Genomic DNA, 24489 nt, shown 5'->3' with positions numbered 1-24489 from the left:
ATTTCACCTCCACTTCAAAACCAAGGATCCCAAGGTTATAGACCTTATCAATCACAAGGGAATCAATTTGCTAACTCTCATTTTCCCAACCAATCTTATTCCCAAGGAAATGCTAGAAGTCCCACCTTTGAAGAAAAAGTTTTGAATGCTTTGGGCATTCTTGAGGCTAACACACAATTGCTTCATTCCCACTCTCAATCTATTGTGAAGCTAGAAACCCAAGTAGGGCAAATAACAAGCACTCTCAATGCAAGAGAGAAAGGAAAGATGCCTATTAATGCCCCACCTAAGCAACAATGTGTTTTGGAAACCCATTCCTCATCGGAAGGCCACACCATTTAACAAGTTAATGCGGTGACTACCTTGCGGAGTGGTAGGATTGTGGACAATCAAGTTGAAATGTCCAATGAATGATCTTGTGAATGAGAAAACTTCAAAATGTGATTTGAAAAATGATTTTGAAAATGATTTGAAGAAAGATTTACAAAAAAATGAATTTGAAAAGGTTTTGTTGAAAAATGATATGAAACAAAATGATTTGAAAAATTCTTGTGTTGAAGAGACTTCAAAAGAAAATGCTGAAAAAATGTTTGAGTCAAAAGTTCCATTTTCGGATGTCGTAAAAGAATCCATTTCAAAAGACAAGCAAAAGGCAAAAACCAATGAAATCATGGAAATGTTTAGGCAAGTGAAAGCCAATCTTCCACTTTTAGATGCAATCAAGCAAATTCTGGCTTATGCCAAATTCTTGAAAGACTTGTGCACCCAAAAGCGGAAGAACAAGAGCCAAGCACCAAGAAAAGTGGTTTTGACCGAGCAAGTAAGCTCAATTTTGCAACATAACACTTTACCAAAGTTTAAGGACCCCGGTTCACCTACTACTTCATGCATTATTGGTGATCATATCATTAATCGGGCGTTTCTTGACTTAGGAACAAGTGTTAACCTTCTTTCATACTCTGTTTATGTCAAATTGGGCCTAGGTGAATTGAAACCGACGTCAGTAGTTTTACAACTTGCCGACCGATCCATTAAGAAGCCTAGGGGTATAATTGAGGATGTTTTGATAAAGATTGACAAATTCTTCTTCCCCATTGATTTCGTTGTCATTGACATGGAATCGGTCCCCAATCCTAAAAGCCAAATTCCCGTTATCCTTGGCCGTCCTTTTTTGGTAACCGCTAATGCCAACATCAATTGTAGAACGGGCATAATGAAGATCTCATTTGGCCACATGAAGGTGAAGTTGAATATCTTCAGTCCCACACCCAATTCATTTGACAAATATGAAGGAGAGGTTAATGTTGTAGACAAATGTCATGATCTTCAATGTCAAGAAAGTGAGCTTTTGTGTAAGACCAAAACTTCAAAGGGACCATCTTCAACCTTGCGTTCTCAAAGTTTTGCTTCAAATTCTTGCTTTGAAAGGGCATGGAAGCCCAAAGGTTGTGATTGCATTGACAAGGGATCCAAAGTTTCTCATGAGCTTAATCCAATAGGTTCTTCAAAGAATCATTTGTTGGGTGGAGTTCAAAGCATCTATCACCCCAACAAGGAGGGGATGCACTACAAGATCTTTGATCCGGGCTAAAAGAGCCCAATGTCTTGCTAGAGACATTAAAGACTAGCAAAGCATTTCGTAGGGTGTTAAAACCTTATTTCTCCCTCATTTTTATCTTAAATTTCATTTCTTGCGAAGTCTAGATATTGGTTTTTGGTTTATATGCATTGCTAGGAACTGTGATTAGGAATGCATGATTTTTATGTTGTGATTGAGCATTTTGCATAAGTTCGATCGATCTCAAATGAGAGTTAGATCAATCGAACTTCCATCTGCATCCAACACTTAGAAAATTTTTTGACCTGCACCCACCTGCATCCAAATCACCTCTCTGTCCCATCGTTCGAACTAATTCTCAGATTGATCAAAAGACCTTAGATCGATCCAACTTCAAAGTTCGATCGATCTGCAAGTTCCAATACTTAGCCAAATTTTTTAACCAAAAACCTGCATATTTTTGCTCTCTGTTTGATCAATCGAACACTTTGTTCAGATTGATCTCAGTTCTTCAATTCTCTATTTTGACTTTTGTTTGACTTTATTTGATTTTTTAATTTTCAAAAATCCAAAAATATTTATTTTATTTTATTTCATTTTATTTTTCCAAAAAAAATTAAAATATACAAAAAAAAAAAAAAAGATTTTCTTTTATTTACTTAATTTTTCAAAATAAAAAAATAAAAAAAAATAAAATTCCAAAAAGATTTTATTTTTCAACAAAATCCAAAAATATTTTCTATTTTTCAATTTTAATTTTTAATTTTAGTTTTTAATTTTTCAAAAATTTCAAAAATTCCAAAAACACTTTGAAGAGAGATCATCAAAGTTCGATCGATCTGACATCTCAGTTCGATCGATTGAACTAATCGGAAAAAGTTTTTAAAAATAGACCTGGAGGGTCTCAAGATCGATTCATTAGATCAATCCAATCCTCAAAACCCTTGTCCCTCATTCCTGTCACCACTGCACTCACCCATCTTTATCATCTTCTCCGGCGAGATCCAAACTTTGATTCTCTCTCTTTCTCCTCTCGGATTTGCATCACCATCTTCCTCTCATCTTCTCTCGCGACTTGAGGTAAGATCCGAGCCGCACCTTGTCATTTCAAGCTTCAACTTGACAATACATGTTGCCTACATTTTAAATCCATGATATTTTGTTGATGATATCCACCATTAATGAGCTTGAAGCATGTTTGTATATATGTGTATACATGGTTATATATTTTTGAGTTTTCAATTGATTATGGGAGTATGGGCCATGCTAAGTGAGTAGGATTGATTGAATTATTGTGTTGATGGGCCCACGACCTTGTTCGTGTGGCCCCGTGCTTCCAAAGTCATAGATGTGTGACCTTTCAGTTTTCACCTTTGCACAGTTCGATCGATCGAACTTCTATCTCAGATCGATCTTGAGAGATTGATCGAACTCATTTCTTAGATCGATCGAAGATTTGAGATCGATCTCAAACCTTTTTGTGATCGATCGAACTTCACAGATCTCACACACACTTCATTCATCATATATTATGTTCATGCTATCTCATATATGCCCAATGCCTGTGATATTCCACATTGGATACATTTCATACTTACATTGTTTAGCATGCTTCATATCCTGTCACTTGCATAGATTCATGTCATCTATATAATTTGTCTATCTTATTTGACATGCATGTTTCTATTTTGTGTTTTCAATTCTTAATTCTGGTACTGACTCCCCTTGTAAGCTTTTAAATTATTTTTCAGGCCATGACTAAGCGCAAGACTGTTGCCAAGAGGCAACACGGGCCCCATTGACATATTAGACCAAGGATAGAGGAGCCAGTAGAGCCCTTTCATGCACAGGAGGAGCCATTACAGCCTACTCCACCTTAGTCACCTGATCATGAGGCTGAGGATGATCATGTTCCATCCACTTCTGCGGCTCAGCCTGCGTTTACACTATCCATATCTCCATCACATACTGAAGCTAAGCATTCACCATTACCATCTCCATCACGCCAGCCAGCTCAGCCAGCTCGAGAGCGTGATAGGCCCGCGCCTAGATATGCGCATATGACAGTGGATCATGAGTCGGCTTTCGACACAGATTTCTTCTCCAGATCAGTGCTGACCCGATCAGCTTACCATGATATTATCCAGAGGGGCCTTACAGCTATTCTTGCCCCAGTTACTGAGCCAATCTACCAGCGGCTGGTAGGGATGTTCTTCTAGAACCTTCGACCGTCCCCGCGTACCACTGCAGAGCTGGTCATTACTATAGATGGCCATCAGATTACTATTACTGTGGACTCGTTAGCCCGATCATGCCATTGTCCACACCGATGCCCTCCAGAGCTACATGAGCTATATCCGAGGTTATACAGGCCTTCTTGTGCCGACATGGCAGTTTTCTTGACAGGCCACCATGCCAATGGTGAGACTTTCGCCACCCGCACCTTTCTACAAGATGACCTATGGTTCTTTGATTCTGTTCTCTTTCGGAATATATATATGGCCGGGCACAAGATTCAGCGGCGAGGAGACTATCTGATAGCACTCTACGTATTTTACACAGGCCACTGGGTATCTATCCCTACGCTCATCTGGAGCATGACGAGGAAGCTCTTCGACGAGTATATCAGCAAGGAGAAACCCGAAAGGGCTAAGTCTCTCCCTTTTGGCCACCTCATCACCCAGATACTTATTGATCAGTGCTATCATTTTCATCCTCGGGAGCACCCTGAGAGAGGTTCCTGTCACTTCTTGAAGAAGGACTAGGACAAGAGCTACAATGCTATCATCACTAGACTGCAGGACCACGCAGTAGTGGCTGCAGAGGAGCTCGAGGCTGAGGAGGCAGAGGCAGCAGCTAAGGCAGCAGCAGCAGACCCCGCAGCGGACGATGTACTAGTAGGTCCAGCTGCCGAGCATATAGACATTGATTTAGAGCGACCTGCAGATGACGCAGAGCAACACTCTCCAGCTGGAGAGCGTCTCAGGATCTACTAGTACATATAGACATGAGGAGGAGCAGACTCAGGATCTTTCTTCTGACTCATCCGTACCTGAGGCTCCTAGTCAGACCCCAGGCTTTGGAGAGCGTCTTCAGGCTCTTGAGGATGCAGTGGTTGCTATCAGAGCTGATACTGCTGCTATTCGAGCCGATGCTGTAGCCCACCGAGCTGATTTTGCTACATTCCGCACAAATGTCATGACTGCACTCCGAGACTTATCTCGCGATATCCGCGGAGCTCGCCCTGCCCATCCTGCCTCGTCCACCTGAGATTCCCAGTTCTTCTATCTTTTTATGTTACACCTCTGCGCTCTATACTTCATTTTTATCACTATATATTATTTGCAGCCGGTCTGTCGGCTTTGATCTTTTGATGTATCCAGCACTCTATTTTTCTTATATATGCTTTTGTTATGGATGTCATGTGTTATATTCTTATCTCTGTATGTTTGACTCCATCAGGTGCATCACAGTGACTATAATGAGAAAGAATGCTACACAATTTTCAGGACCACCCTTATACCTCTCTTCCTGCTTTATTTCATTTACACTTGCATGACCACTGTGCACTGATTATCCCTTTTTGTTATCTGATGAGTTTATCCGAGTGCCAAATTTCAGGACCACAGTTAATCCCAAGTTTGGGGGGGCCATGCCACTCACTTTGGATACTTCAGTCCCAGCCATTCTTTGCCTTAATTGCACCAGTATAGTCTTTCCTTTTGTTCTCTTTGCACATTGAGGACATTGTGCCGTTTAAGTTTGGGGGTAACGGTGTAGGTTACAGTGTTTGCTTTTAAATTCAAAATTTGAGCATGACTTGTGTATTTGAGAGATTTTCTATGATTGGTCCATATGTATCTATGATTTTGATCTTTTGAGGACTATATTACTTAAAATTTAAAAATTGCTTGACTTGAGAGTCCAATACTCCTTGTATGCCTTGTGGATGCCATTTAGGAGTAAATTTTTCGAAAGATTGATATCTTGCTTGCACTTGTGGTCCACATCATCTTGATTTTGTGATTGTTTTGAGATTCACTCTAGGATTCTACACTAGCACAAGCGCACACTAGCATTCATTTGTGGGGTACATACTTTGTTGATTATTGAATTGGTTATATTCCAATTAAGCTAGTAGCGCATTGAAAGCTTTCATTCTTGATAAAGGTGGATAACAACCCCTTTTCACTAAGTAACTGGGATTCTAGCTTCATTAAGTACTGAACTTCTCGCACCGAAAGGTGGAGGGCCCAAACTTTAGGTTAATAATTGAATACAAAAAAAAAAAAAAAGAAAAAAAGAAAAAAAGAAGAAGTTGCAAAAGTAATAAAAAAGTGAGGACTTCTCCTAAAATGTGAGAAGTGGGAAATGATTAGATGGAGGTTGTCTTGATTTGTAGCCTAGTTGATTTGAGCTTGTAAGTCCGTAGGGTGTTTGAACACCTAATGCCCTAAAGCCGTCTGGTTTGGGAGTCATTGACCTAACGCTCGACCTCATGAATCGCTAGAAAGCTTAATAGATCAACACATTGCACCATGCTTCCATCTTTGATTCTAATAATAATAATTAAAAAAAAAAATCGAGTGAAAAAAATAAACGCAGCTAGTTTAATAAAGCTTTAATAAAAGGTTCACTTTTTGTCTTGATGATCGGTACTAGATTTGTGTGTTAGTTTAAGGGTAAGGATGTGATCATTTCTTTAGTTGGCTTAGATAGCAACATATTTGATGCCGGTCCACTCAAAAAGAATTCTAGAGTTGTTTTGATTTGCATGATCATTGTCTTGATGTGTGGAGGACCATACTTGCTTGCTTGATGTTGAGATTTTAGGAGATTGCTTACAAATGTTTGAAAAATTGCATACTTGAGGTAGTTTTCTTCCAATGCTTGTTTGCAATATTGGTGTCTCTTTTGTAAAAAATGAGTTTAATGTTTGTGGGTACCATTTCTGGAAACTCTCACGAGACTTCACTCGTCCACTAGGGGTAACTTAGGGGTTTAAAAGGCTTGTTGCATGTGCTAAGTGCAATCGTGTTCCCTACGAAAGTGGCGCTATCCATTTATTACTTTCTAGTTCATAGTTGTTTAGTTATTCATTTCATTCATTTACCTCGTAGTTCATTGCTAGGGACTAGCAATATTTAAGTTTGGGGGTGTGATGACCGCTGAAAATTGCGTATTTAAACCCCTTAAGCTTAGGCATTCTAGTACCTTTATCTATCTTACTTTACCATTTTAAATTAATTTCGTATTATTTCTATTTTCAGGCACTTATCCCGAAAATAAGCTAACTCAGCCAAATAAGAGCAGAAATGAAGCAATTCTACGATGAATCAAAGAAAGGAGCCAAGTGGAAGAAAAAGAAAGAAAAATGTGGAAATCAACATCTTCGATCGATCTCAGATCAAAGTTCGATCGATCCAACATGATCGATCTCAACACTTCAAGATGGATCAGAGCCATGATGACATTTTCAGATATCTCAAAGTTCGATCGATCCAACATCATTCTTTGATCGATCGAACTGCCTTGTCCTTATCCAAATGATTGATCTTATCTAGTTGTACCACCCTACCAACCACTTTTATCCTTTTCCCAAAAATATCTTCAATATATCTTAGATTTGTCTTTATCCAAAAAGCGTCGCCATTGAAGATCGATCTAGCCTAAGTTCGATAGATCTCAGCCATGTTCGATCGATCCAAGTATAAGGTTCGATCGATCGAACTTCCTCTAGTGCGAAAAAGTTAAATCTCCAGCTCACCAAAATGTGTCATTTATCCAATCATTGGGGAATATTTTGTGCATGACCCCAGCTCATTTTGTGTGTTATTTAATCTACATATATAAGGATAAGGATTATTTTTTACACCATATCATACCATATCACATTATATTATCTGATACCTTGTAAGAACTCTTGGAGAGCAAGCTTAGAGGAGGAGGAGGCTAGAGACACCATTGAAGACTCTTCATCAACCAAGGAGCAAATCTCTACCATGGAGTTAGCCCTTGAGGGTTGGAGAAGTACTACCATGAGTGGCTAGACATCTTCTTGGGGCTAGAGTTAGCCCCAAACATACTTTCTACATCTTGATTTTGTGTATTATTGAGGAATTAGTGTTGTAATACATGTTTTGACACTTTTATATATAAAAATCTTGTTTATTCAATGATTTATATGGTTTAATGCTTCTAATTGATCATTTTCATTTTATCCATATGTCTATGTATGCTAGAATAGATGTTCATGTGTTTGTCTCTATTTCTTGTGTTATTGATGCATGTCTATGTGTATTAATGTCATAGATCTAGAGATTGTCAAAACATTGTGCTTAATGGAATGCTCTTGTAATTTTCTAGATGGTTCATGCTCATTTCTTGATGGATTGTGTCTCTCCCTTAGCTTAATTAGTTTAATTTCATGTCATTAACTTAATTGTAGTGTAGTGGTAGCACAGTTGTTAGATGGGAGGACAATTTATGCTTGTTGTTTGATATTCCATACTTTTGAATGCAAGTAGCATATGTCTCTAACCTTATGGTGTATTTGGCTTGTGAGCTTAATGAAATGATTAATGACTTACTAGATATATTGTGCTTTTCACATGCTATTTAGACAATATATACTTAATTGCTAGATATATTGTGTTTTTTACATGTTGATGAGACAATATATGCTTAATTGGTCACCCTTGCTAATTGAATCAACCAAACACACACACACATCAATATTCTAATACACATTTCTCTCATTAGTCACTTGTTAAGGGTGTAGAAAAGTATTGTTTGGTGGTGACCACTAAACCCCAAGAACTCTCTCTCTCTTACTTACTCTTTGTTGCATTCAATTATTTAGTTTAATTTGCTCTCTAGTTTAATCAACCAACCAACCATTTATTTGATCACTCGACCTACTAACCCTAATTGTGATTCCACAAGCTAGTACAACTCCAATCCCTTGGGACGATCCCTCCTCACCCTAACTATATTTTTAGTGAAGGTAGTAGTGGCTTTTATAAATGTAAAATTTAGCTCTCGTCTTAAGGTACACTCTTAAGCTTGTGGTGCGGCGATACACCATCATATTTCATACCCCATGTTAGAGAAACAAGTGTTCGACACGGATATTTCACTACTTTTAAAGAGTTGAAAAGAGAATGAAGTGGACTTGCCATCCCCAATTGAGACCATTGGTCTTGTTAGAGATCTCAATTGTAGAAGCTTCTTCCGAGTCCATGAATAGCTTGAGGGGATATTAACTCCCAGAATTGTTTTTGCTTCAGGAGGTTTGTTCTCACCCTTTTGGGCCGCAAGCTATTCTCAAATTTGAAAAACTATACTAAAGTATCACGTTGTGCAAATAAGTTTTATTTGACAATTTTTCAGTAAAATTTGACTAAAATAACTTTACTGAAACATTTTATAAATAAAATAAAAAATTATGATTTTGTGAGATCCATAGAAGGCACAACCTATGATATGTACAATCAACCTAAAAAAAAATAAAAAAAATAACAGTGAAAATGTCTGTGCGTATGAGGAGTGGTAGCAGATTGCCCACGTGTCAGCTGCTGAGCTGAGTTATTATTATGTTTTGGTATTACCAAACCCAGCCAAGCCTTCGTCAATCACACTAAATCAGAGCACCATATTGGCATGAAGGGACCCTAAAAGACAAGTTTTTTAATGTTATATATTAATGTGTTTTCTTCTCTAATTATATTTTCTTGTAATTATATATTTTCTTCTCAAATTAATTTTTTTATTGAATTAAATAAATAAATTTTTAATATTATAATTAATGTACTAAAATACTTATTTTTTATATTTTTAATAATATTATAGATATAGATTTACAATAGACAAAATATTAAATATATAGAACACCTTTCTCACACTTCAATTTTTTAAAGACCGGCGTCCATGTTTATAGCTTCAACATTTCAAATCATTGTTTCTTCTAATTTTTCAGCCAAATGTTCCAGGTCTCCCGTGCCACTATTCAAATTTCTAATCTCATGCTTCAAATCATTCTTTCTTCTAACTTTTCAGCCAAATGTTCCAGATCTCCCGTGCCACTATTACAACAGTATGTTTTTCAATAATAAGTTTTTCTTCCCTTTAGTGGGAGCACTATGAATATTCATGATCCTAATCACAAATCACTCTAATAAGAATATTTTGCATTTTAAAAAAAAAATGTTTTAATAAAGAAAAACCTAACCATTAGCTTTTCTTTTGCCAAAGTGTTTTGTCCCTTTCTCTTTTTGCAAAGTTTTTGTCTTTCCCCACTCATTCTTGTCTCCTAGATCATCTCTATCACCATTGCAAAACGAATTTAACAAAAACTTGCATCATTGAGGCTATCAAAAGGGTGCAGGTAGGAAAAACTTGTATTATCACTGAACATGCATAATTCCTTTTTGAGTAAATTATTCTCTCTCTATTTCCTAACATTTTATATATTTTTAAAAATTAAATTCCTTATTTATTTTTGATATTTCACCACAATAATAGTATGTTTTCCAATAATAACTTTGTCTTTCATGCATTTTGCCTAATCATATTCTTTCCGAGCATGATTTTTTTGGTATTTTTTTTTTAAAGCTTTTCTATATTTTTCAATGGAAAGTGAATGTGATTTCCTATAGCATTTTCAAAAATCATTTTTTTAAAAAACAATTTAACATTCAAATTAGTAGTGATATATATATATATATACACACATATTTAATTTTGAATCTTCACCTTTTTAGTTCTTGCCTTCCTCTTCCTCATCATCTTCGTAGCTCCTTGTTGGATATTATGTCTGGTTTAAGAGTTTTCAATCCCGTAATATTGTTTGGTATTTCCTTCCAAAAATCGAAGATTTTTATAAAAAAAATACAGAAACTGAATTATATAATATAGCATAAGTTAACTAATATACCAATTTATTTATTTATTTATTTTTATTTAATTTTTTTTTTGCCCTATTGCTCGAAGATCAGTTTCCTAAGTGTTTATATTTTTTCATTAATATCAATCATATTAACTTTTATGATAATAGAGAAAAAGAGAATCAAAAAACGAAATTAAATTCATATAGCTATATATTTAATTTTGCTACTTACCTTCCTTATGTTTTTTTTTTGGGGGTAGGTCTTACTCTTGCTCTCTGCATTCCTATTCATCGTCACCACCACCATCATCTTCTTCAAAGTCTTGAAAAAGAGAAAAATGGGAAGAGCAGATCAGAGAAACACCGAATTAATCAAAACCAATTGAAAATGAGAACAAAATCTGGTCTGGATCTTCAAGGACAAAAAGCCTATCGTCAAATGAACCTGCAATAATTTGATATTATGCTTAATATTTATTTTGGTTAAATTAATATATGGTTGAAATTACACTAAAAAAACTTAATGCTCAACGACTCTTGATGCTAGCCTCCTCTAATAGGAAACACATAAAATTAATTAACAATTAAAAATTTTAAAACAAACAAACAAACAAACAAAAGTAACATATATAGAAGAATTAGCAATTTAATCATCTACTCTTTGCTTTTATTTTCGAACAATGATCATATTTTTATATTACTAATGATCATACTTCTGCTTTTATTTTGGACTAATTGGTTGTGTATGTGAACCTTTTTTTTCTTTTCCATTTCTTTGTAACTGTAATTTGAGACTAATTCAGCATCCTAATTACAAATCACTCAATCAGAACATTTTGTATTTCAAAAAATTATATGGCATCCAAAGCCCTTTTCCATATGCTTTTCTATATTTTTCAATGGAAAGTGAATGTGGTTTCCTATAGCATTTTCAAAAATCATTTTTTTTTTAAAAAAACAATTTAACATTCAAATTAGTAGTGATATATATATATACACACACATATTTAATTTTGAATCTTCACCTTTTTAGTTCTTGCCTTCCTCTTCCTATTCCTCAACATCTTCATCTTTGTTAGCACCTTGTTGGATATTTATGTCTGGTTTAAGTGTTTTCAATCCCGTAATATTGTTTGGTATTTCCTTCCAAAAATCGAAGATTTTTATAAAAAATACAGAAACTGAATTATATAATATACCATAAGTTAACTAATACACCAATTTATTTATTTGTTTATTTATTTTTTTGCCCTATTGCTCCAAGATCAGTTTCCTAAGTGTTTATATTTTTTCACTAATATCAATCATATTAACTTCTATGATAATAGAGAAAAAGAGAATCTCAGCAATAAGAGTAATTGAACCCAACAGGACCCAAGGCCATTGCTGAGCCATTTTGAATTTCTATTAGTCCCAACTTAGCTTGTGAGGCTGAGGGAGCGACAGAGGAAGTGAGCTTGTCTATTGATATTACAAACTGATTAAATATTGACTAGTAATGATACAATCCACTAAAAGAAAGTACTGTACTTATGTGATAAATAATAAAGTATTAAAGTTGCAAAGAAATCTTTGTCTGAGTGGAGGGTTGACTGGAATTATGGAATTAAGGTCGTGGGTTTGAAGACTCAATTGATTGAGTGGAGACGTCTAGGGACAGAGGGCCACTGCTGAGCCATTTATCATGCCAGAAAAAATGTGTAGCTGCCATTGCCAACTCGGTGTTTGATGGAAGTTCTAGCTGGTGGGATCTTCAGAGACACAAGGCACCTCCCTTGCACCTGGTAATGTCGACACCACTTAACCCGTATTCTTTTTGAACTTGCAGTCTGAATGTCCCAAATGTGCCTTAGGATGGAAGCTCTGTTAGAGACTTCAAGGTTAGGCAAGTCTAAACCATCCTCCAAAGAAAGGATTCAAACAACTTGTTTAGCTCAGTGACGACTCCTTTGGGCAAAACAAAGACGATTGTTTAGTAGATTTGAGGCATTTGCAGTCAATGGCCTTGTAGAGCATACTAGTTAATCAAAAGAAAAAAACAAAAAATGAAAAGCAAACCAGTTCTGGAAAAAGAAAAATACAGGAATGTCGTATGTGGATGATTCTCCAACCACCACCTTGAAATTAATACTCCAATTCTCCACCCCTCTTCTACTTCGATTCAACCTAAAAAACAATTAAACGGATATATATTGAAGTCTAGAATTGTGAGTTATAAACGGATCAATTCACTCATCATCAAGGATGAAAAAATTATAATTTCTACAATTTTAAGAGTACCTTCAATATAAGGGAAGAGCTGTTGGGACAAAGTTTCAATAAGGTACTCTGCCTCTTTTAGCCATTTTAGCTAAATCAGGTACCAGGGACCTTTTTTTCTTTTAAAGGTATCAAAATAGATGAATATATAACATTATTACCGTGTTTCATGCATGAATCAGTGAGAGTGGCACAAAGAACAAATGTGTAAGATATTGCACAGTTTTTTAAAATCATAGCATATGTTACTAGCTAAAATTGATCCTCTACCAAACAAGTTTCAATCAAGAGTAAAACATTAACATCATATGCTAATGAGATATCCTACTGCTAAATACTTTCATTATAGATTTCAGATGTCCGAGAGTAACAAGAAAGTTTGAAGATCATCAATTATGCTTGAAATAAAAGATGAACAATTAAGTGGATTTGCAATAAAAAGTACATCATAACAAAATATACAGAAACCTTTAATACATATCAAATCCTAATTTTTTACAACTTATATTTTTAGATATAATCTGTTTTCAGGCGGGTACAAACTAGTATTGCAATTTCGATATATATATTTTTCAATTAAGGAATTGTATAAATGTAAAAAAAAAATATATATATATATATATAGCATATTATTTGTCGCCCTCCATATGCTGTGCACACATGCTGAGAGAGCTAATTTGTGTGGGAGGAAAAGGATGGATTGTGACCAACTGCGTACAGTCCACGAACTGAGTGAGGGCCAATCGCGTGGAGAAATGTGGAATTTTCGTAGGTTTTGGAAATGTGACCAAATATGGTAAGAAAATGTGGGAGGTGGATTCCGAATGTCAGAGACATAGGGAACAAACATTGGGCATCATCAAGAAGTTCACTGGACTTTTGTCAAGAGTGGGCAGTTTATCCAAACAGGCAAGCCATAGGATGAAGATGAAATGTAGGGTGTGGTGTTTAAACCAAAGGAGTTTAGTCGAAGGAGGGGGGTCGACAGAAGGGGACGAGATATTGCAGCCTTTCAATGATCGGAGGTTGTTAATGGTGAGAGCCAGAGAGAATGAAGAACAGCTGGACCATAGAAAGGAGTAAGAATTGGCTTCCTGGATTGAGTGGCAGAGAGAGGCAGTATGCCTCAGTTTAGGGTTGAGTATTTGGAATTCTCGATTGACCATTCTGAATGACATTTCCAACATAAGCATATCTCCCAATTGCAGTGCTGAAGGCAATTGTATGGAGGATCTTGAGGTATATTTGGTCAAACCTATATTACAAAGACTCCGGTACATTTGTTCGGTACATGTATGCATTCAGCGTGTCAAATATCTAAACAGAAAGAATGCTCCAAATATATATTTTATTTAATTATTTTATTTTATTTCTAGAGTAAACTAATCTTTTTATCTAATACATTGTGAAAATGTAAGCATTTGACTCATTTGAAAGTAAAAATATAATATAATTGAATTATCGCTTTTTAAGTATATGTTCAATAAAAAACATCGAACACATATCTTATACCCATGTCAGAGAAATACGGAACCGACATGCATGATACTTGAATTGCTGAGATTGGCATTGAAGTTTCAATTGGTGCTCGATTGACCATTCTGAATGACATTTCCAACATAAGCGTATCTCCCAATTGAGTGCTCTCAAGGCAATTGTATGGGGGATGTTGAGGTATAGATAGCCACTTTTAAGTCATTGGTCAAACCTATATTATATAGACTCGAGTACGTTTGTTCGGTACGAGTATGTATTCAGCATGTCAAATATCTAAACAGAAAGACACGCCAAATATTCATTTTATTTAATTGTTTTATTTTATTTCTAGAGTAAAGTAATCTTTTTTATCTAATATAATGTGAAAATATAAACATTTTACTCATTTAAAAGTAATAATATAATATAATTGAAAGATACCCCAAATTTTAACACAAAGACTTTTGTCTTGTATGTAAAATCTGATGTATAACTTCCACCAATTCTCAACATGCATTCATTATAACATGTAACTATAATGAATCTCCATCATCCAATCTATTAAACATGAGTGTCTGACAAACATAAATCAAATCCATAAATAAAGGTGAAATTCCCTATAACATAACAAAACATCTATGACCACTGAATTAACTCGATAAAGTTTCATAAAACATTAACTTTATTACAATAATCATAATAAAGGAAAACCGAGCTAAAATAAATCAATGAGCAATGAGCTAAAATCCATCCCCGTCAGGTGTCTCCATCACGTTCCTACTCTACGAGCACCTGAAATGTGAGGTGAGCTAACAAGCTCAGCAAGAAATGCTAAACACAATCATCGTACCTTGTATTCCCATATATAAAAGCAACTCAATAAATGCATTAATTAAATATGCATCACCTAGTTAATTATGAACTCTACAATAGCCATTATTATTATTATTTTTTTTTATAAATTCACATATCTCACATGAGCCCCGGGCTCCCATCCAATAGAGTGGTGAATCGTATAGTCCCTGATTACCGAAAACACACGTGTGGCTGAATTGTACGTCTACTCCCCAGATGATCCCTGATCACGTCCACACAATAAGGGCTCATTAGACCCATGGCCATAATAAAAAGGTAGTGCACTCCCAAAATAGGCAGGTCCCTGACCATACCCAAAAGTCATCATAGGGTCAGTCCCTGACTACCCCTCCGACTAATCCGAACTCATCTATTAATTATAAATTATGATGAATTATGAAAGATATCATTAATTAATAATTCAGATTATTAATTAATACACCCAAATACCATTTTAATTTAAAAACAGAACCTTAAAGACCCAACTAGTAAGAGTACAAAATTCCTAGACATAGCCTAACATTAGATATAATACCCTGCAAAATTTTAGAATTTAACTTTTAATAGTTTTTCCATACTCTCCCTTTTAGTGTTGAGAAATAATACTTTTTCAAGGTTTAATTTGGTAAGCTTACCCAAATAACATTTAAAATCTGGATTTTAACAAAACTAGATTTATTATACTAAAATATAATAATCTGGAAAATTTCATAATTTTTGAAATGTTTAAAATATTTTTCCTTAATTATTCTAAGTTAAAACTAATAAGAAATAAGAATTTTAAAAAAAATACTTCTAATTCAGTTGGACCCAAGTGTAACTCCCCAGATTGGGCCTGATGGTTGACTAAAATTAGATTCAACATGGGCCTGACTCTTCCTCACATAACAAGCCCTACAGTGACACTGTAGAAAAACCCAAAAATTATTGAATTCCTCCTTCCCAAGTACGCCCAAATCCAACCAGTACTCATAATTCATTCCAACTTCTAATTGACCCAAAATTCTATATTAAAGTTTATCAAGTTCATGACAGAATATAACTATATTATTTCAAAATAAAATTCGATTCAATCAGTGCATGATTAATTTCGACAAGAATAAGTTCCTCCTTTCCTCTTTATCAAATTCTCATTTAATCAAATATTCATATATATCTATATATTATATTTATACAGATATAACAAACCAATTTTACATATTACAATATATCATTCAAATACACCATATATATATATATATAAATATATATATACACACGTATGCATGCCTATCACCTATAACGAATTTTACAACACTGTCACGTTTAATTTCATACTTAAACATAAACAAAACAACAATCACCAAATAAATATTCTAACAGCTTGATTATTTAAGTTCTAATAATCTATTAAGCATGACGTTGCCAATCTATTTTCAATTAAAATCTCATTAAAATACTATTAATCTTTAACCCCAGATGTAATGATTAATCAGAATACTTAATAAACAAAGTCGCAAATATATATAAGTGTACAAAGCAAGATTAACTTGCCTGGGGCATAATTAATTCTTCCTTCCTACGCGAGTTCCCGCTTATCGTTCCTTCCCTCGGCTACTGCAGAAAGTCACGATGTCAGATCACTCTCTGGTCTCCTTCCTCTCCCGTTATCGTGCTAATATTTAAAAAATATATATATATAACGCAATGAAGAGTTATAGAGATATAGGGAGTCTGGTGAGATAATATAGCGATTTAATTTCTTTTTAAAATTTAAATTATTTAACCAACTCTATCTTAATATCCCGTTTAAATTCAAACCGAGATAACAATCAAATTAAATTAAATTAATAAATATATGTATATGATATATATATATATATATATATATATATATATATATATATTTTACACGGGTTTTACATTCTACCCTCTTAGAAAGAAATTTCGTCCTCGAAATTTGCGTACCTTATTCGAAGAGATGTGGGTACTTTCCCTTCATTTCTGACTCAAGCTTCCAAGTAGCCTCTCTTTCGTCCTGATGATTCCACTGCGCCTTCACTAGAGGTATCTCTGCCCGCCTCACTGTTTCACTATACTGTCAACAATGCGAACAGGTGTCTCAACATAGGTTACATTAGGACGCAACTGAACCTCTGTGCAGTCAACAACCTGAGTTTCATCCCTCAAGCACCTCCTTAACATGGAGACATGGAAAACATCATGAATAACAGATAGTCTGGGTGGTAAAGCCAATCTATACGCCACCTCCCTGATCCTCTCTGTGATCTCAAATGATCCAATGAATCGAGGAGCTAGCTTCCCTTCCTTCTTACCAAATCTCGTAACTCCTTTCATTGGTGATACTTTCAAGAACACCAAGTCACCCACACTAAACTCCAAAGCACGACGGCGTCTATTTGCATAACTCTTCTGTCGACTCTGAGCTGTGCGAAGTCGATCTCGAATGATGGCAACCTTCTCTGTAGTCTCTTGTACCAACTTTGGCCCAACAAACTACCATCACCAACTTTGGCCCAACATACAGGTGAACGATAAGGTCTACCATAAAGTGCCTCATACTGTACCATGCCGATACTAGCTTGATAGCTGTTATTATAAGCGAACTCAACAAGTAAAATGTGATCCTCCTAATTGCCCCGAAAATCTAGCGCACAAGTATGAAACATATCCTCCAACACCTGAATGACCCTCTCGGACTGGCCATCGGTCTGAGGATGAAAAGCAGTACTCAAACTCAAAGGAGTACCAAAAGCTGCATGGAAACTACTCCAAAACTGAGATGAAAAACGAGGATCACGATTTGAAACAATAGACACTGGCACTCCATGGAGCTTAACTATGTCTCTGATGTAGATCTTACACAATTCCTTTACAGTATCAGTAGCTCGAATGGGTAGAAAATGAGCTGATTTAGTCAATCGGTCCACTATCACCCACACTGTATCATGGTTATGTATCGATCTCGGTAACCCTACAACAAAATCCATCGTCACATGCTCCCATTCCACTCAGGCACAGGCAAAGGCTGTAATAGTCCTGCTGGTCTCTGGTGCTCAGCCTTTACTCGCTGATAAGTGAGACATCTAGATACAAACTCTGCCACATCACGTTTCATGCCTTCCCACCAGAACTGCCTCTTAAGATCATGATACATCTTAGTGCCACCTGGGTGCACTGTGTACCTAGAGTGGTGTGACTCCTCTAAAATCTCTCTCTTGAGATCTGCTAAGTCTGGAACACATAGCCTACCTCGAAATCTCATACCACCATCAGCTCCATACGTCCAGTCGACATGACATTCATCATTAACAGCCTCAACTGCTTTGGTCTATAACCTGTCATCCTGAGTCTGAGAATGAATGATCCGGCTGATCAAAGTAGGTTGTACAATCAAACTACAAAAAAGAGCCCCTGTACTCTAAAAACTTGGCATGATAGAAAACTCTACCAATACCTCTAACATCATCCACTCCTGAATCATCATAAAGGCAACTGATCCTCTCGGTTTCTGACTCAAGGCATCTGCTACCACATTTGCCTTTCTAAGATGATACTGAAGGGTCATATCAAAATCCTTCATCTTCTCCATCCACCTCCGTTGCCTTATATTCAACTCCTTCTAAGTGTAGAGGTACTTGAGGCTCTTATAATCAGAGAATAACTCAAATTCTTCGCTATACAAATAATGTCTCCACACTTTCAATGCAAGAACCACTGCTGCCAATTCCAGGTCATGTGTAGGGTAATTTTGCTCATGTGGCTTAAGCTGCCTAGAGGCATACGCTACCACCTTATCATCTTGCATCAAAACACAACTAGGACCCTGATATGATGCATCTGTGTAGATCACAAATCTCTCACCACTAACAGGAATGGTAAGAACTGGTGCTGATGTCAATCTCGTCTTCAGCTCCTCAAATGTCTGCTTACAGCGGTGGTCCCAAACAAACTTCACATCCTTCCGAGTCAAACGGGTCAAAGGTGCAGCAATCTTGGAGAAACCCTCAATGAAGCGCCTATAGTATCCTGCCAGTCCCAAGAAGCTACGAATCTTAGTGACAGTAGTAGGCCGTTTCTAACTCATCACAGCCTCTACCTTGGCAGAATCTATTAAAACTCCATCCTTAGAGATCACATGCCCCAAAAACTGAATCTGTTCCTGACAAAAGTCACACTTCTCAAACTTAGCATAGAGCTGATGCTCACGCAAAGTCTGAAGTGTAATGCTCAAGTGTCTCTCATTCTCCTCCTTAGTCTTGGAATATATCAGGATGTCATCAACAAATACCACAAAAAACTGATCCAAGTAAGGTCGAAACACTCTGTTCATCAAATCCATAAAAGCTGCAGGAGCGTTAGTCAACCCAAAAGGCATGACTAAGAACTCATAGAGGCCATAACGAGTCCTGAAGGCAGTTTTAGGAATATCTCATCCCTAATCCTCAACTGATGGTACCCAGTCCTCAAGTCAATCTTAGAGAACAACTGTGCCCCTCTGAGTTGATCAAACAAATCATCAATGCGTTGCAATGGGTACTTATTCTTAATGGTGACCTTATTCAGCGCACGGTAGTCAACACATAAGTGGAGTAACCCATCATTCTTCTTGACAAATAAAACAGGTGCTCCCCAAGGTGATGTGCTAGGTCGAATAAACCCCCGATCTTGTAACTCTTGAGTCTGCTTCTTCAACTCACTCAATTCAACTGGCACCATTCTGTAGGGTGCCATAGAGATAATTAAAATACCAGGAGTGAGGTCGATGCAGAAATCCATTGCCCTTCTAGGAGGTAAACCTGGAATATCTTGAAACACATCTGTATACTCTGACACTGTAGGCAACTGCTTTATAGTCACGCGTTGCTCAACCACCTTGATGTGTGCGAGAAATCCCATAGTCATGGTGCCCTCGAACTTCCCACACTTATATCAAGAAGGTAACTGTCCCGGAACTGAGAATACAATAATCCTCTCATGATAGTCCAATTAAGCATGATATCTAGCCAACCATTCCATACCCAGTATAGCGTCAAAGTCTCTCATACGTAATTCGATCAAATTAATAGGGTATTCCAACTCCCCAATTGTAACAGGATAAGCACGACATATTCTATCAAGTACGGTTGCGCTTCCGAGTGGAGTTGTAATAGATAAGGCATTACTCATATGTCCAGGTTCTAATCCCAGTGTGTCCACAAATGATAGTGCAATAAAAGAATATGAAAAACCTGAATCAAATAGTACTCTAGCTATACTGCCATAAATTGTAAGTGTACCTTCCACTGCTGCTAGTGCACGGTCCTGTCTCCCATCTGGAACAACTGCATAAACCCTTGCACCTCCTTGTTGCTGTGGTGCCTAACCTCTCTACTGGTTATTCTTGTGAGGCTTAGGACAATTAGCAATGCCCGCTGAACTGATATGGCTGTGCATCATGAGGTGTGGCTGGTACTAAAGCTGTGAATTGCTCACCTTCACCAACTCTCTGCCGTTTCCCTGCTCGCCAATCTTGTCTACCTCTCTGCCAAGACTGACCCTGCCAGTTTCTCTTTATCTGCTGCTGCTGACCCCTCTGATTCTGTTGAGAGCTGCTAGCCCCCTTACTTTTCTGTTCTTCCTTACGCTTCTTCTATTTCTGAAAGGCAATATTATTATTCTCCTCTATCGCCATAACACATTCCATCACTTTTGCATATGTGTCATAACGATGACCCACCACAAACTTCTTCACATAAGAGACCAATCCTCGCTCAAACTTTCTAACCTTGTGTAACTCATTCGTAACAATATGAGGAGCGAATCAGGATAGCTCTGTAAACTTCCTCTCGTACTCACTGACTGACGCATCATTATTCTGTTCCAGCTGCATAAACTCTGCTGCCCTCTTCTCCTTCACTGATTGTGGAAAGTATTTGTCGTTGAACTGAGTTTTAAAATCATCCTAGGTCATAACTGCAATGTCCACAACCATCCTGGTCTCTGACTGCCACCACTGACGCGCCTCACCAGATAAAAGAAATGCACCAATTTTCCTTTTCTGCACCTCAGTGCAGTCCATCATCTCAAAATACTTTTCCATATCTTCAATCCACTTCTCAGCATCAAGTGGATCGGTAGCTCTAATAAATTCAACAGCCCCCAATTTGTGTATATCTATAATAAATCCAATCATAGGATTCAGAGCATGAGGTATATCCTCCAACTGAACATCATCATGGTCAATACCACCACGACCAGCACCTCCTTGACCTCTACCTCTAGCAGGTCGTCCTCTGCCTCTTCCAGCTCCTAACATCCTATTTTCAGTAAAGAATATCAATGATAAGTCTCACAAGTAATTTATACTTTAAACTAGAGAATGGTAAGAGTGCAGATAATTCGTATAAGTATATGCTCCTATCGTTACTGTCACTTCTCTTAGCCAGGTAATTCTTAACCTAGGCTCTGATACCAAACTGTCACACCCCAAATTTTAACACAAAGACTCTTTGTCTTGTATGTAAAATCTGATGTATAACTTCCACCAATTCTCAACATGCATCCATTATAACATATAACTATAATGAATCTCCATCATCCAATCTATTAAAAATGAGTGTCTAACAAACATAAATCAAATCCATAAATAGAGGTGAAATTCCCTCTAACATAACAAAACATCTATGACCACTGAATTAACTCAATAAAGTTTCATAAAATATTAACTTTATTACAATAATCATAATAAAGGAAAACCGAGCTAAAATAAATCAATGAGCAATGAGCTAAAATCCATCACCGTCAGGTGTCTCCATCACGTTCCTACTCTACGAGCACCTGAAATGTGATAATGGGGTGAGCTAACAATCTCAGCAAGAAATGCTAAACACAATCATCGTTCAGCAAGCTAACCCTACCTTGTATTCCCATATATAAAAGCAACTCAATAAATGCATTAATTAAATATGCATAACCTAGTTAATTATGAAATCTACAATAGCCATTATTATTAATTTTTTTTTTTTATAAATTCACATATCTCACATGAGCCCCGGGCTCCCATCCAATAGAGTGGTGTGAATCGTATAGTCTCTGACTACCGAAAACACACGTGTGGCTAGATTGTACGTCTACTCCCTAGATGATCCTTGATCACGTCCACACAATAAGGGCTCATTAAACCCATGGCCATAATAAAAGGGTAGTGCACTCCCAAATAGGCAGGTCCCTGACCATACCCAAAAGTCATCATAGGGTTAGTCCCTGACTACCCCTCCGACTAATCCAAACTCATCTATTAATTATTAATTATGATGAATTATGAAAGATATCATTAATTAATAATTCAGATTATTAATTAATGCACCCAAATACCATTTTAATTTAAAAACAGAACCTTAAAGAACTAGTAAGAGTACAAAATTCCTGGACATAGCCTAACATTAGATATAATACCCTGCAAAATTTCAGAATTTAACTCTTAATAGTTTTTCCATACTCTCCCTTTTAGTGTTGAGAAATAATACTTTTTCAAGGTTTAATTTGGTAAACTTACCCAAATAACATTTAAAATCTGGATTTTAACAAAACTAAATTCATTATACTAAAATATAATAATCTAGAAAATTTCATAATTTTTGAAATGTTTAAAATATTTTTCCTTAATTATTCTAAGTTAAAACTAATAAGAAATAAGAATTTTAAAAAAATACTTCTAATTCAGTTGGACCCAAGTGTAACTCCCCAGATTGGGCCTGGTGGTTGACTAAAATTAGAATCAACATGGGCCTGACTCTTCCTCACATAACAAGCCCTACAGTGACACTGTAGAAAAACCCAAAAAATATTGAATTCCTCCTTCCCAAGTACGCCCAGATCCAACCAGTACTCATAATTCATTCCAACTTCTAATTGACCCAAAATTCTATATTAAAGTTAATCAAGTTCATGACCATTGTTTCTGTTTACAGAATATAACTATATTATTTCAAAATAAAATTCGATTCAATAAGTGCATGATTAATTTCGACAAGAATAACTTCCTCCTTTCCTTTTTATGAAATTCTCATTTAATCAAATATTCATATATATCTATATATTATATTTATATAGACATTACAAACCAATTTTACATGTTGCAATATATCATTCAAATACACCATATATATACATATATATATATATATATATATATAAATGTATACACACACGTATGCATGCCTATCACCTATAACGAATTTTACAACACTGTCACGTTTAATTTCATACTTAAACATAAACAAAACAACAATCACCAAATAAATATTCTAACAGCTTGATTATTTAAGTTCTAATAATCTATTAAGCATGACGTTGCCAATCTATTTTCAATTAAAATCTCATTAAAATACTATTAATCTTTAACACCAGATATAATGATTAATCAGAATACTTAATAAACAAAGTCGCAAATATATATAAGTGTACAAAGCAAGACTAACTTGCCTGGGGCATAATTAATTCTTCCTTCCTACGCGAGTTCCCGCTTATCATTCCTTCCCTCGGCTACTGCAGAAAGTCACGATGTCATATCACTCCCTGGTCTCCTTCCTCTCCCGTTATCGTGCTAATATTTTTTTAAAAAAAAATATAACGCAGTGAAGAGTTATAGAGATATAGGGAGTCTAGTGAGATAATATAGCGATTTAATTTCTTTTTAAAATTTGAATTATTTAACCAACTCTATCTCAATATCCCGTTTAAATTCAAACAAAGATAACAATCAAATTAAATTAAATTAATAAATATATGTATATGATATATATATATATATATATATATATATATATATATATATATATATATATATATATATTCACACGGGTCTTACAAGTATGTATTCAGCGTGTTAAATATCTAAACAGAAAGACACGTCAAATTTTATTTTATTTTATTTCTAGAGTAAAGTAATCTTTTTTATCTGATATAATGTGAAAATATAAACATTTTACTCATTTAAAAGTAATAATATAATATAATTGAATTATTGCTTTTTAAGTATATACTTAATTAAAAACGTCGAACACATATCTGATGGCAAGAAAATATGGATCCGACATGCATGATACTTGAATTGCTGAGACTGGCTTTGAAGGTTGAATTGGTGCTCAGTTGCACAAATACATGTCAGTGTCTCTCTATTCTATTTGGTAATTAATAAGTCATTCTCTCTCTCTTTCAAGTAATACAAGTCATTCTCATGCCGTAGCGTATTATGCGATACCCGAGACACCTAGATACATGTATTGCCTAAAAGTTTTCACTGGCTCTTGAATGAAAATGGCATAGGATAAAATTATGTCATTTTTCTTTTTCATTTTATAGAATGATTGTGTTGTTAAAAGTTGTGTGGTTTTTTTTTGGAGCTCTTCACCGCGAACATCACACATTTATTTTATTAGTTTGAAAATTGACTATTTTAGTAGATATAATA

General features: G+C 35.8%; 1 protein-coding gene across 1 annotated transcript; it reads right to left on the bottom strand.

Annotated features, from left to right (window-relative positions):
• Window positions 1-17096: 17096 nt before the first annotated feature.
• On the bottom strand, window positions 17097-18025 carry LOC132281035 (uncharacterized). The gene is made up of 2 exons (XM_059782773.1): window positions 17717-18025; window positions 17097-17531 (listed from the first exon to the last, which is right to left on the bottom strand). Exons 1-2 carry the CDS (start codon window positions 18023-18025, stop codon window positions 17097-17099), a joined length of 744 nt encoding a protein of 247 aa, XP_059638756.1.
• Window positions 18026-24489: the final 6464 nt, after the last annotated feature.

This window comes from Cornus florida, unplaced genomic scaffold (assembly GCF_030987335.1).
Source record: "Cornus florida cultivar Cherokee Brave unplaced genomic scaffold, ASM3098733v1 CherokeeBrave_3.0.0_Hap2_Chr11, whole genome shotgun sequence".
NCBI lineage: Eukaryota > Viridiplantae > Streptophyta > Magnoliopsida > Cornales > Cornaceae > Cornus > Cornus florida.
The sequence above is the reverse complement of the archived record's forward strand: the minus strand, read 5'-3'. Positions and strand labels throughout refer to the sequence as shown.

Excerpts from the sequence above, each read along its gene's own strand:
- LOC132281035 (XM_059782773.1), bottom strand. The coding sequence starts at position 18,025 with ATGGATTTTGTTGTAGGGTTACCGAGATCGATACATAACCATGATACA. Across the intron at positions 17,532-17,716 it reads AGTCCGAGAGGGTCATTCAG|TTTGTTGGGCCAAAGTTGGT; the intron begins GTGTTGGAGGAT and ends TGGTGATGGTAG.